Below are 12,843 nucleotides of genomic sequence, written 5' to 3'. Positions count from 1 at the left end.
ATTAAGTTTAAGTTATCGTTGGTGTGACCCTCTGACACAATTCAGGTTTCTCATGTGGCCCCTTGTAAAAATTAATTGCCCACCGCTGGCCTAACACTAGGCTTGAGTGTAATAATGTTGACAGGTTTCTATACTGAAACAAATCACACACTCCAAGCAAAGTGACCTTCCAGCCTAGACAGTAGTACTGTGTGCTTACTGGCCACTTTAATAGGAACATCTGCACCCTGATCATCCATTCAGTCATCCGACAGGTGAGTGGCCTGGTCTTTTTCTTTAGTTTTAATCTGGACGTTTTTGATGTTTTGTTCTGCTGGAAATATTTTTCAGCTATCAATCTAGACATTTCGAGATGTTTTTTTTTTTTTTCTATACCACTCTGTGTATGGGTTTGTGTGTGTGTGAGGGAAAATCCAGGAGATCATCAGTTTTTGAAACACACACCAACAACCACACCAGGGAGATTTTTCCTCTGATTCACCATGATGATGCTGAACATCACCCGAAGCTCTTGATAGACCCTGTAGATACCCAATTTTACACACTCGGCTGCTGCAGCGTTAATGGCTGACTGGTCAACTGCATGAATATTCTTATTATGGAATTTTATTCCATTATATCAGTATAGGTTATGATTTATGCATATGTATTAATTTTTTGGGGGAGTGGTAGCTCAGTGGTTAAGACTCTGGTTTACTGATCTGAATGTCGGGGGGGTTCTAACTCTGGTATCTCCAAACTGCCACTCTTGTGGCCCCTGAGCAAGGCCCTTAACCCTCTGTGCTCCAGGGGCATTGTAATATGGCTGACCCTGCGCTCTGACCCCTGCTTCCTAACATCACTGGAATATGCGAAGAAATATCCATTGGATCAAAAAAAGTATTCTTAAAAACAACAAAAAAAAGGGTCGTCTGTTGGATCGGACCACTCGGACCAGCCTTCGCTCCACATGCGCCCACGACCAGTTGTTGGTTCACCACTGTTCCTTCCTTGGAGCACTTTTGATAAATAGAATTAGTCAAACTCGCCCATTTTTCCTGCTTCTAACAGGTCAAGTTTGAGGATGAAATGTTCACTCGCTGCCTAACAAATAAATCCACCCACTAACAGTTACCATGATAAAGAGATCATGTGTTATTCACTTCACCGCTCATAATGTTATAATGTCAATGTTATGCCTGATTATATATATTCAAAGCGCTTTTAACAATGCACATTGTCTCAAAGCAGCTTCACAGGAATAACGTTACAAATATCAATTTCAGCATCAGAAATGGCGTCTAAGATTTTTGCCTATAGGTTTATCCCCTAATACGTGAGCCAGTGGTGGCAAAGAAAAACTCTCAGGGAAAAACCTTGTGAGGAAACAGACTCAAACAATGACCATTCATTACAGCTCGAGCACTGTTATAGTGACTGGGGAATTCCTGTTCCATATATGGGTTGAATTTGAAAAACCTCATTGTTTGTTTCTTCTCATAACCACACACACACACACACACACACACACACACACACACACACACACACACACACACACACACACACACACACACACACACACACACACACACACACAGAGCAAGAGAGAGAGAGAGCGAGAGAGAGCGAGCGAGAGAGAGAGAGAGAGAGAGAGCGATAGAGCTTCTAGCTTCTCACCAACTATAGTTGTTTAAAGCATCTATTTATTTTATTTATAAAAATATATCTTGAAAATCCTCCTCGACCAAATTCTTCTCACAAACTCACTTTGGAAAAAAAAAAAAGAAAAAAAAAAAAAATGGGCACATGCGAATGTTCTTATGCAAAGCCTTTCATAAAACCTGAGTTTCCGGCGTATTGAGTGTCACGTGACGTTGTGTGTGTGTGTGTGTGTGTGTGTTTCTTCAATGCAGTCTGTGATGCTGAAGAAGAGTCTGATCATCTCACATTCAGCAGAAGTTTGAGTTTTCTCTCGCACGGCTCTGACCACATCTCCACAACATGATCAAGTTTAAAGCAAAGAAAGTCCACTGACAGGTTTAGGACTGAAGTGGAGCTCAAGATATTTAAAAAGTGGTGCACCATACGGACAATCATTTCTGGACACCTGAGCATTAGATTGCTATGAGCTTTTTGAACATCTTGTTCCACATTCGGTCCCCATTTATAATAAGCTTCACTCCTTTGGGAAGATGTTCCACTATATTTTGTGGAGATTTGTGGAGATTCATTCAGACACATGGGTGTTAGTAAAGTCAGGTGTGGATGTATAAGAAATTTCCCCACTGTGGGATGAATAAAGGTATATCTTATGTAGGTGAGGAGGCCTGGGGTGCAGTCAGCGATCACATTCATCCCAAAGGTGTTTAATAGGGTTGGGGCTCTATAGCAGATCTTCCACTCCAACCCATGTAAAGTAGACCTGCTATATGATTGCGTGCCTCCAGCTTTTTTTAACAGCTTGCGGAAGGACCACATCTGGCTGGAAAAGGCAATTGGGTGTCCCAATACTTTTGCCCATACAGTGTATGTTTAAATAATACATTGTTTGTTATTACAGGCTGCGGATTAGAGATTTAAATACAAACCTGAGAAAGACAGATTTTTGGTGTCACATAAATGGGCGTGGAATCAGAATGGAAATCACGATGCACACAAACGTCTCCTGATCTGCTTCAAACATAAAAAAAAAAAAAAAAGTCTAGCAAAAATGTAACTAGATGAATTATTCTCTAAATAAGAGAGTACGAGTTGAATATGACCTCTGAAAGCAATTCCACGTGCGTCGCCTTTTGTCTAATTTGCATAAAATTGTGCATAAAATCCACATCGTTTTTTCCATAATTTGAATATTTGTAATATTTACAGACAGGATTCTTTTTTTTAAATCCTAAAACTATAAGCCTGTAATTTCAGTGCGTAATTCTATTACAGGTTACAGTTTCACGACTAATCTACAGCCGAATCCTGGATTCTGATTGGTCAGAAGGTGTATATATTTATTTATTTTAAACAAAAGATCCCAGGGTTATATTATAGTGCTTCACCATTGGCCTAATTTGCATAATATTTGCATAATCTTTTTTTTGACATTTGTATTTAAATCCTTAAACTATAACCTGTAATTTGAATGATGTGCCTTTAATTGTTCCCTTGAATAAACTTCAGACAAAAAAACCCCACCCAAACAACTAATTTAACGCTTATCTGCTTAATCATAATCAATATATTACCTATAAATATATATTTATATATTTTTGTTTGCTCCTGATGCTCATCCAATCAGAGTCTTAATGCTTGATGTTAAAGTGTAGAAATACTTGTACATGTTGATGTTCACATGGAAAGTAAACGAATTATGGTGTACGTATTTTGTTCCTATATATATATATATAAAAAAAAAAAAAGAAAATCAGGTTTGAAAACCGATTATATCCAGAACACGTATGATTTGGATTGTTTTTCTGAGAAATAGCTTATATTTATCGATATCTGATACCATTTCTTAGTACAACAGCCCAGTCTCTTCAATACAATAAGATTGTTCCCTATCAGTTTTATAAAACTAATATTACAGTATATTACAAGTTCATATGCACGAGTCTCTGGTTTCCCGGAAAAAAAAATAAAAAATAGTCCACAGAATGTTCCGGATTTGTATCGATTTTTCAGATCCGCTTCGAACGGAGATGAAGTTTTAAATGGTCCACCAGGGGGCATCAGAGTGCGGGCTTTCTTGTAATCGAGGGGCAGGCGGGCGTATCAGCTGGGCTTCAAGGCTAGGTGTCGGGGGTTGGGGGGGTGCTTACTCCATGCCGCGAGGTCTGTGGTTGGTTGGGTGGTGTGGTGGGCGGAGCCTCAGAGAGCAGTAGAGGTCACTTTCTTCACCCCTCGCCGCTGAGCTAGAAACGAGCAGCCGACCGGTTCCAGAACGGGTGGAACGTTCCTGCTCAGAGCGGAGTACGTCGCCGCCATGGCACCCTGGACAGAGCAGATATCGCTGTGACATCACTGATCATGTGACGCAGCTAACAAAATCCATCATGTGTCTTATCAGTCTCTATAATATACTGCTGGATTCTGATTGGTTGGTTGTTTGATGACAAACACAACACTTTTAATAATGTTAAAGTTCAATTAGAGTCGCTGGCGGTGGTATGAAAGGAATAAAACAATATACTGCATATTCAGTTATAATTATAATAATATTATATCCCATCTCACGCTGCAGTTCCGTTGCTTTTGGATTATAAAGTAAAATAGTTCTATCTATATTTATTATTTAATATTGTAACAGTAACACAGTGCAATCCGACACAGAATATTCGAGTATGTGCCCCGTACCTTAACCAGATGAGGAGCGTCCTGTCGGTTGAGTTGGTATTTCGGTAGCTGGTCTTTGTGAACGATCCACGGATGCCTCAGCACCTGAGCTGCCGTCAATCTCTGATGAGGGTCGACGTGGAGCATTTTAGATACCAGATCCTACGGGAAACAGGAGCACGATCAGACTGGCTCGAAAATCTGATTTTTAAGTTTTTTGAATTCAGTTTTAAAACTGGTGTTCCTTGCCAGAGTCTCAGGTCCGAACCCACATGTCTCCTGGATACAGCGTAAAAAAAAATCACAAGACGACCCACCTTGGCCTCGAGGGAGACGGAGTTCCAGTATCCGCCGGTGAGTGAGAACTTCCCGCTGCCGATCCTAGCCAGAATCTCCTCAGGCGTGTCCTCGGGTCCGTTAGCGAACGGAGTGAAGCTGTAAAATGGCCCAGTCTCGCGTTAATAAGGAATTCATGCTCATACACATTCAGTGGATAATAAATCGACTTGAGAAGTGTCTCGATCAGTGCCTCATTCAGGTGCGATTGCAGCCGAATCCGACACTTTTCATTACGCATGCCTTCATTATCAGGAGCACAACACAAACTGTTTGCATACAGTTTAATGACAGCCAAGAATTTATTACACTTATTCTGGAAGAAAAAGGAGATGATTTCTACTTTACATTTGGAACAAATTAGGTTCTGTTTGAAGGGCGAATTTGAACAGTTTGACAAAACCTTTCTGTTACCTCGATGAAAACTCTACAGACTAATGCATAATTTGTTAATATAATGTCTTAATATTTTTGTTCATCAATTTATGGTAAACCATATTTCTGCGACCCCTAGAGGGCCCGCGGAGGTACTGCAGGGGGTCCGCTATTTAATGTTGAAATTAAATGAATTGATGTTCAAATATTTTTTTTTGTTTAAAAAAAAAAAAAAAAAAAAAAAAAAAAAATCAACGTTGGTAAAAACATCAAAAGATAAAATGCAAATATTGTAAGTATTACAATAAAGTTCTATAAACTAAAAGCTGATGTTCCTGTAAATATCTATATCTAAATATATATTTTATAATTAAAATAAAATAAAATAACAAAATAAAATAAATGATCTGCATATAAATTAATAAATTGTGATAAAATCTTTTAGAAAAATTTGAACATGTATGAAAACGATGACAATGATGCATGTACAACAACACCAACGTTCTAATTATCTTAATATAATATAAATAGTGTAATATGATGGGTTTCTATTAATATTACTGCTAATGTTGGATATTTTCTATCCTTGACCTGAAAAACGTTCAAAACCCCTGATGTAAACAGGTGTTGTAAGGGATGTTGTGTGGTGGGGTTTTTTTGCTGTTTTGTCTCTTTTTTCCAATTTTGATTGTATTATTTGTACATGTAATAGAGAGGAAATATGTAAGATTGCAAATTCATCTTCAAAATCTTTCTTATTTGACTTAAAAGAAAAAAAAGAAAAGGAATGCACATTCGCACCACCGTTCGATCGTTCACATTTACCCTGTAAGCATTGTGTAGAGAAGAACTCCCAGACTCCAGATATCACACGCGGCGTCGTAACCCTGCTTCTTCAGCACCTACAGGACACAATCATGCACTTCTGCTTTAACCTGCATTACATGACCGCAACTCGTTTATACGTGAAAGAGTGAAAAGAGTGAAAGAAGATTTAAGATTTGTACCTCCGGTGCTACGAAGTTAGCCGTGTAGCATGGCGTCATCAGGAGGCCGTTCTCCGCCCTCAGCTGCTTGGCAAAGCCGAAGTCGCAGATCCGGATGGACTCGGGGTTTCCGGATTCGTCCACGTAAAGAATATTACTTGGTTTGAGGTCTCTGTGGACCACCTGAGAAGACAATACGGGAAGTACACATGAAGTGATAAATGATTGAGGTTCTCCTGTGTCAGTATGCACTTCAACACTTGGCATGGGATGAAATGACCGGGATGAATCTTATGAATTTAACAATTTCCTTGTGGGATCAATAAAGTCCACTGATTCTGATCATTTATTTATTCTGATAGGAATGCTGGGATATTATCTGGAATGCTGGAGTATGATATAAAATGCTGGGAAATGATTACATTATAGGAATGAAGGAATGTGGGGATAAGATATGGAATGCTGGGGTGAGATATGGAATGCTGGGGTGAGATATGGAATGCTGGGGTGAGATATGGAATGCTGGGGTGAGATATGGAATGATGAGGTAGGATATGGAATGATGAGGTAGGATATGGAATGATGAGGTAGGATATGGAATGCTGGGGGAGGATATGGAATGCTGGGGTAAGATATGGAATGCTGGGGTAAGATATGGAATGCTGGGGTAGGATATGGAATGCTGGGGGAGGATATGGAATGCTGGGGGAGGATATGGAATGCTGGGGTAAGATATGGAATGCTGGGGTAAGATATGGAATGCTGGGGTAGGATATGGAATGATGAGGTAGGATATAGAATGCTGGGGTAAGATATGGAATGATGAGGTAGGATATTAAATTCAGGGGTAAGATATGGAATGCTGGGGTAAGATATGGAATGCTGGGGTAAGATATGGAATGATGAGGTAGGATATTAAATTCAGGGGTAAGATATGGAATGCTGGGGTAAGATATGGAATGCTGGGGTAAGATATGGAATGATGAGGTAGGATATGGAATGCTGGGGTAAGATATGGAATGCTAAGGTAGGATATTAAATTCAGGGGAAGGATATGGAATGATGGTGTAGGATATGGAATGACGGAGTAGGATATGGAATGCTGGAGTATGATTATTAATACCCCTTGTGTATGAAGGTACTCCACAGTCTTGGTGATGGTGTAGAGCACTGCACTGGCCTCCCTCTCAGAGAAGAACTTCTGGCGGAGGATTTTATCCAGCAGCTCTCCTCCTTTAAGCAGCTCAGTCACCAGGAAAACCGAGCGGCCGTCGTCATACACCTGCGCAACACAGAGAGCAACTTCCTGACCATGAGCAGCGATTAAACTGCAGCGATGAAAACTTTCCATGGGAATTAAAGGGAATTAACTGTAAATTTACAGAATTGCAGGTGTTCAGCCCATAACAGGGAACTTCAATGTGGTTGAAAATATTCACAAAAATTACATATATATTACATACATTTACGTTTTAAACTTCTTAGTGCCGTGTGTAATTCCGCAAATTATACAACTGTCATAACGACTACTGAGCAGACATTGAATATCGAATCCACAGTTCTACATTTCAGTCCAAAGAAGTAATAAATAAAACATAAATTGTCCGACTTACAATCGAATCAGAAATGTCTGTATTAGTTTGCATGCACATCAGCTTATGACCAAACTAAATGTTTGTATATGATACAGTTTATATACATTTCCCCAAATTTCTAATGAATTCCTGTAAAAGTCTGGTACTTTTTCACAACTTGGAATATGTCCAAAAATTGCCCACGGAAAGTTTCGGGTAATTTACCGAAAATGGTCTGCCCGTTTGCAACCCTGTAACACCGTGTGTATGTGGGACAGTTCGCTTATATCTCGCTTGGAAAGAGAACATCTGCAGCTGATTAAAGCATGGAAACGGAACGCATCCTAGCTGAACTAAAGAGAAACTTGGCTTCACGCCCATAAAAAAGAGGGAACTTATCGAATCGATTTGGACGTAAATATTCTCTTAAGACATTAACAGGATCATGTTACATTGAGTGGTCATTTTACACACACACACACACTCACACACTCACACACACACTCACACACTCACACACTCACACACTCACACACTCACACACTCACACACTCACACACTCACACACTCACACACTCACACACTCACACACTCACACACTCACACACTCACACACTCACACACTCACTCACATCCTTCAGCGTGATGATGTTTGGATGCTGGCCATAGCGCAAAAGGATTTCCACCTCCTCGTTTGGATCCCTTTTGGCTTTATTGATGATCTGATTATAAATGAAAAAAAGTGCACAAGGTTAGAACGTTAATTCGAGTTATTACGCCCAGGAATATTAAGTTACAGGCAGAAACGAAGCGGTCACCTTGACAGCGTACTCCATGCTGGTGCTTTTCTGAACGCAGCGTTTGCAGATGGAGTACGAGCCGACGCCGATGTCCTCCTTCACATCGTACAAGTCGGCGAACTGAGACGTGTTCCTGTGAAGCTGCTGCGAAAAAAAAAAAAACAGTGTGAGACTCATCAACATTTGGGATGAGTGTGAACACTGACTGCACCCCAGGCCTCCTTTATCTTCTCACCTACATCAGCACCTGACTTTACAAACTCTGAATGAATCTCCACAAAATCTAGTGGAACAACACTTGTTTATTATGATGGCAAAAGCGTGGAATGGGATGAAAAAAAAAAAAAGGTCTCGTGGTCAGGTGTCCACAAACTTTTGTCCATATTTTCTTATCTTTAAATGGTGAATCTACTTTTCTTTCGAAATTTTAATTTGAAAAGTATTGGCCCCCAAAATAATAATCCGATTATGGATTTCACAAGAAGATCCTCTAAAGAGAACATTTCCTTCCGAGGTTTCTCCGAGCGCTTTCTTGGCCACTTCCTTCTCCTTATTTTCCTACTTGTGCAAACAAATATGCTTTTGAACCAAAAAGCTGGACACTTGATCTTTTGCTGCTTGGCTTGGTCAGCCGTTCACGATGAATGTACGTGTCCTGGAAGTCTTCCTTTTGAAGACCTTCTGCAATTGGTGCTGGATCTCCGCGATGGTGTCAAAACGGCGAGCTTTGAGCTGACTCTTCATCTTCAGGAAGAAGGAGCCAAATCCGTGTGCGGAAGTGAGATCGTGTGGATCGTTCGCCGACAATCGTCATGCACGAGTTGCCTAATGGTTTCGATATTTTCACGTTTTCCTGTTTTCTCGTCGTCTTCCAGGGATGTTTGTTTGTTTAGTAAACTTTTATTGTATATCTTAAATGTAATAATTGGTGTGATGTATAAGCAGATTAAATGTTTGAGGTCAGAAGGTGGTATTTCTTCCAGTGATGGTCTTACGCATATGAAACGTAATTTCACGTTTGCTCTTTGTTCTAAACTTGCTGTCCGCAGACGTGGGGACGCACGTAATCAGAATAGCACCATTTACAATATTGTCTCGAAACTATTAGATACCACCTCATAACTCCATAACTGTCCATTCTCTTGGAGGAAAGGTGTGTGTGTGTGTGTGTGTGTGTGTGTGTGTGTTTACCTGCACTATAGAGCTCACGTTACTCTGCAATGGCTGCGTTTCCTCTTCTGAGCTGATGGCCACAAAGCTGAAACCTCTGAAGAGCTGATGAGCGTTGGCACTAGGGGGCACACCTGGTGAATCTACACACACACACACACACACACACACACACACACACACACACACACACACACACACACACACACACACACACACACACACACCAAAAAAAAAAAAAACATCCTGTTTGACTTCCCCCCTACACTATTTAGAGGTTTATGAGTAATGCAGTAAACATCCTCCTCTCGGCTGTTTTGTTATCTTTTGTTATCCATTTCTGCGGAGCCGTGTTACATATTTCCAGAGAAACTCATTACTCTTGTGGGATTTGGCGAAACCAACGATGCACGAGGTTAAACGGCTGCGCCGGTGCCGTACCTTTGGGGGTTTTCGCTGTGAATTCTTGGTCGAAGTAAAACGTGTCGTCAGGTCTCCCAGAAGCAGGTTTGAAAGGAGGATGAAGCTCTCGTCTGTATAATTTCTGAGGAAAGAAAGGAACAGATTAACGCCGGCGTTCGACGGGGTGAAGCTCACGTCACCAGTGCACTCGGGGAATGTGCTCACGTTTCTGTAGATTGGATATCCAATAAAAGTAAAAGAGCCAATGAAATGCATTCAGCATCTTATTTAAAGGGGGGATGTAGTTTTTAAGTGCTGATTTCCTTCATTAAGGGGAGAAAAGCTGAGTGGCTAAAAATTAAACAGCGATGTAGTTATAGAGCCAATTACTTCTTCACATAGAGGTCATGTATATACAGTATTGACGCAAATGTAATTACTTTACTTAAGTAGCTTTTTCACGTATCTGTATTTTACTGAAGTGTTTCCATTTGGGGAAACATTTACTTGAACCTCACTGCATTTCAAAACCAAATTTTTTTACTTTTTACTCAACTACATTTTGCGAAATCAGTCATTTCTTGTTATTTATGGGCGGATGAATAACGTAACTGCTTAAAAACGCAGTGAGTCACCAATAAGGGTCAGCAAGCAAAATATTTTGTAAGAACTCAGAGCCTTGTTTGGCAAATGTGTCACACGATCCAAAACATTAATAAACTAAATTATTATTATTATTATTTTTTTTTACCAGCTATCAAGAAAATTTTAGGGTGGTTCAGTGGTTAAGATGTTGGACTTCTGATCAGAAGGTCATGAGTTCAAATCCCCCCACCACTAATCTGCCACTGCTGGGCCCTTAGATAATTGCAAGATGCTCTGGATGAAGTCGTCTTCCAAATGCTGTAGATGTAAATAATGATTCTGTTTTTCTATAATAAAATATATAAATAATAACAGAAACTTGCAACCTGCTGTTCATTAATAAATAAAACATTGTCACTGTCAGGAAATCTTCCTGGCAGGAGGAAATAACACTAGGGTGCACCTATGGTGAGTGTACACACACACACACACACACACACACACACACACACACACACACACACACACACACACACACACACACACACACACACACTTACATTCCAGTCAATAGAAGCGTAAAACTGGTGTCTCTTTATTTCTTCAACTCCGTCTGGACCTGCACCTGTACAAACATTCAATAGCTGTGTTTCAGTTAAAAAAAGTCAGTCATCGCTACCAACAGTACGATTTTTTTAATTCTGTACTGAAGAGTAAAACATAGAATGTGTGTGTGTGTGTGTGTGTGTGGGTGTGATGTGTGTGTGGGGGTGTGTGTGGTGTATGTGTGTGTGGGTGTGTTGGGTGTGATGTGTGTGTGTGTGTGTGTGTGTGGGTGTGTGTGTGGTGTTCGACTCACCCAGCCGGTTAGAGGGGTTCCGTTTAAACAGGTTGCGGAGGAGACTCTGCGCCTCCAAGCTGAGGAACTGAGGCATGCCCAGCTTCGCCCTACAGCAGAAGCAAGCAGGTTAGGAAGAACAAATTAAATCATCATCAAATTGATTTCCCCCAATCTGAGAGCAGTGTACATTTTTTATGCATGGATGATTCAGTGGATCAGAACAAAAACGAGTGCATTAATAATGAAAGGATGGAAGAACATCTGAGTGGTGATGAGATGGATCAACGGATGGTTGGATCAATGAAATGGAGCTTAAGGATGGATATGTGGATATATAAATGGGTAAATGAGATGGAACCAGGTGGATGGATAATACATATTTGGATGGATGAGTGCATGGGAGATAAATTCATAAATGAAAGGATGAGAATGGATGGATGGGTTAAATGGATGAGTTGCAGGGATAAAGGAGTGATAAATAGACGAGATGGATAAACAGATTAGGAGGAGTGACTGGATGAGACGGACAGGCACCTTGGATTCTTGGATGGATGGAGAGATGAAAAAAATAAATGTAATTAATTTAATGGACGGATGAATGGATGGATGAATAGATGGAGAGAGAGACGGAAACGTTAGTGAATAAGCTGAATGGATGGATGGATGTGTGGGACAGATAAAAGTGTGAATTACTGCATAAACAGACAAACTATTTGAATGGATGAGTTCAGTTGACAGACAGACAGACAGACAGACAGACAGACATAGATAGATGTGATTAGACAGGATGGATGGATGGATGAATAAATAAGTTAGATGTGATGATGCACAGACAGACGGTTTAGATAGATGGATTTGATGGAGAAATGGATGGATTGAAGAGATAAAATGCTTGAACTGATTTGACAGAAAGGAATGGACAGACCGTTAAATATGGGATTCAGGGGAAGAATGGATTGACTAGTGGATGAATGCGGACGGGACGGATGTGATGGAACATCTGGATTAGCGAGACTGCAGCTGGTGGAACATTGTCTACTTGGCTGTTATAAACCCATACTGATTAGCAGCACCGTGTGTAGAAACGCGTGAGAAATCGGTAACGGCGTGTTAACTTTTGAGCGCTTCTCTGCTGGTTTTCGGGGCTATTCTGCTAATCATTCACTCAGGACCAAGTGTGAGAAATCAAATAAAACTGTTGCAGGAGGAACAAACGTGTCAAAGTTCACATACTGCACGTCAGCCTGAATAAGAACGGACATTCGGACGTGTTAACTTTAGAGTCTGGTTCCTCTCAAGGTTTCTTCCTGATGTCGTCTCAGGAAGGTTTTTCTTTGGCACAGACGCTACTGGCTCACTCATTAGAGAACAAACTTACAGACACAAATGTAACTTTGCAAAGCTGCTTTGAGACGACGCCCATTGTTAAAAGTGCTCTACAAATAAAAATGAATTGGATCATTATGAGG

The 12,843-nt window shown here is 40.5% G+C and overlaps 1 protein-coding gene across 7 annotated transcripts in view; it reads right to left on the bottom strand.

The window, feature by feature from the left end:
* Positions 1-3,438: 3,438 nt before the first annotated feature.
* rps6ka3b (ribosomal protein S6 kinase, polypeptide 3b) overlaps positions 3,439-12,843 on the bottom strand; it is a 38,094-nt gene continuing 28,689 nt past the window's right edge. For 5 of the 7 annotated variants that reach the window (XM_083529380.1, XM_083529383.1, XM_083529386.1 and 2 more), the window contains 12 exons: positions 11,393-11,481; positions 11,094-11,158; positions 9,988-10,090; positions 9,568-9,689; positions 8,395-8,520; positions 8,209-8,298; positions 7,126-7,284; positions 6,024-6,185; positions 5,842-5,918; positions 4,623-4,740; positions 4,327-4,467; positions 3,439-3,963 (listed from right to left, as the gene is read on the bottom strand). In XM_083529380.1, the coding sequence (XP_083385506.1) occupies positions 3,841-3,963; positions 4,327-4,467; positions 4,623-4,740; positions 5,842-5,918; positions 6,024-6,185; positions 7,126-7,284; positions 8,209-8,298; positions 8,395-8,520; positions 9,568-9,689; positions 9,988-10,090; positions 11,094-11,158; positions 11,393-11,481 (1,375 nt within the window). In that variant the 3' untranslated portion in view covers positions 3,439-3,840. The remainder of the gene's footprint in view (positions 3,964-4,326; positions 4,468-4,622; positions 4,741-5,841; positions 5,919-6,023; positions 6,186-7,125; positions 7,285-8,208; positions 8,299-8,394; positions 8,521-9,567; positions 9,690-9,987; positions 10,091-11,093; positions 11,159-11,392; positions 11,482-12,843) is intronic. The other 2 variants (XM_083529381.1, XM_083529384.1) reach the window with 1 other exon arrangement.

This window comes from Silurus aristotelis (assembly GCF_946808225.1).
Source record: "Silurus aristotelis genome assembly, chromosome: 25".
Taxonomy (NCBI): domain Eukaryota; kingdom Metazoa; phylum Chordata; class Actinopteri; order Siluriformes; family Siluridae; genus Silurus; species Silurus aristotelis.
The sequence above is the reverse complement of the archived record's forward strand: the minus strand, read 5'-3'. Positions and strand labels throughout refer to the sequence as shown.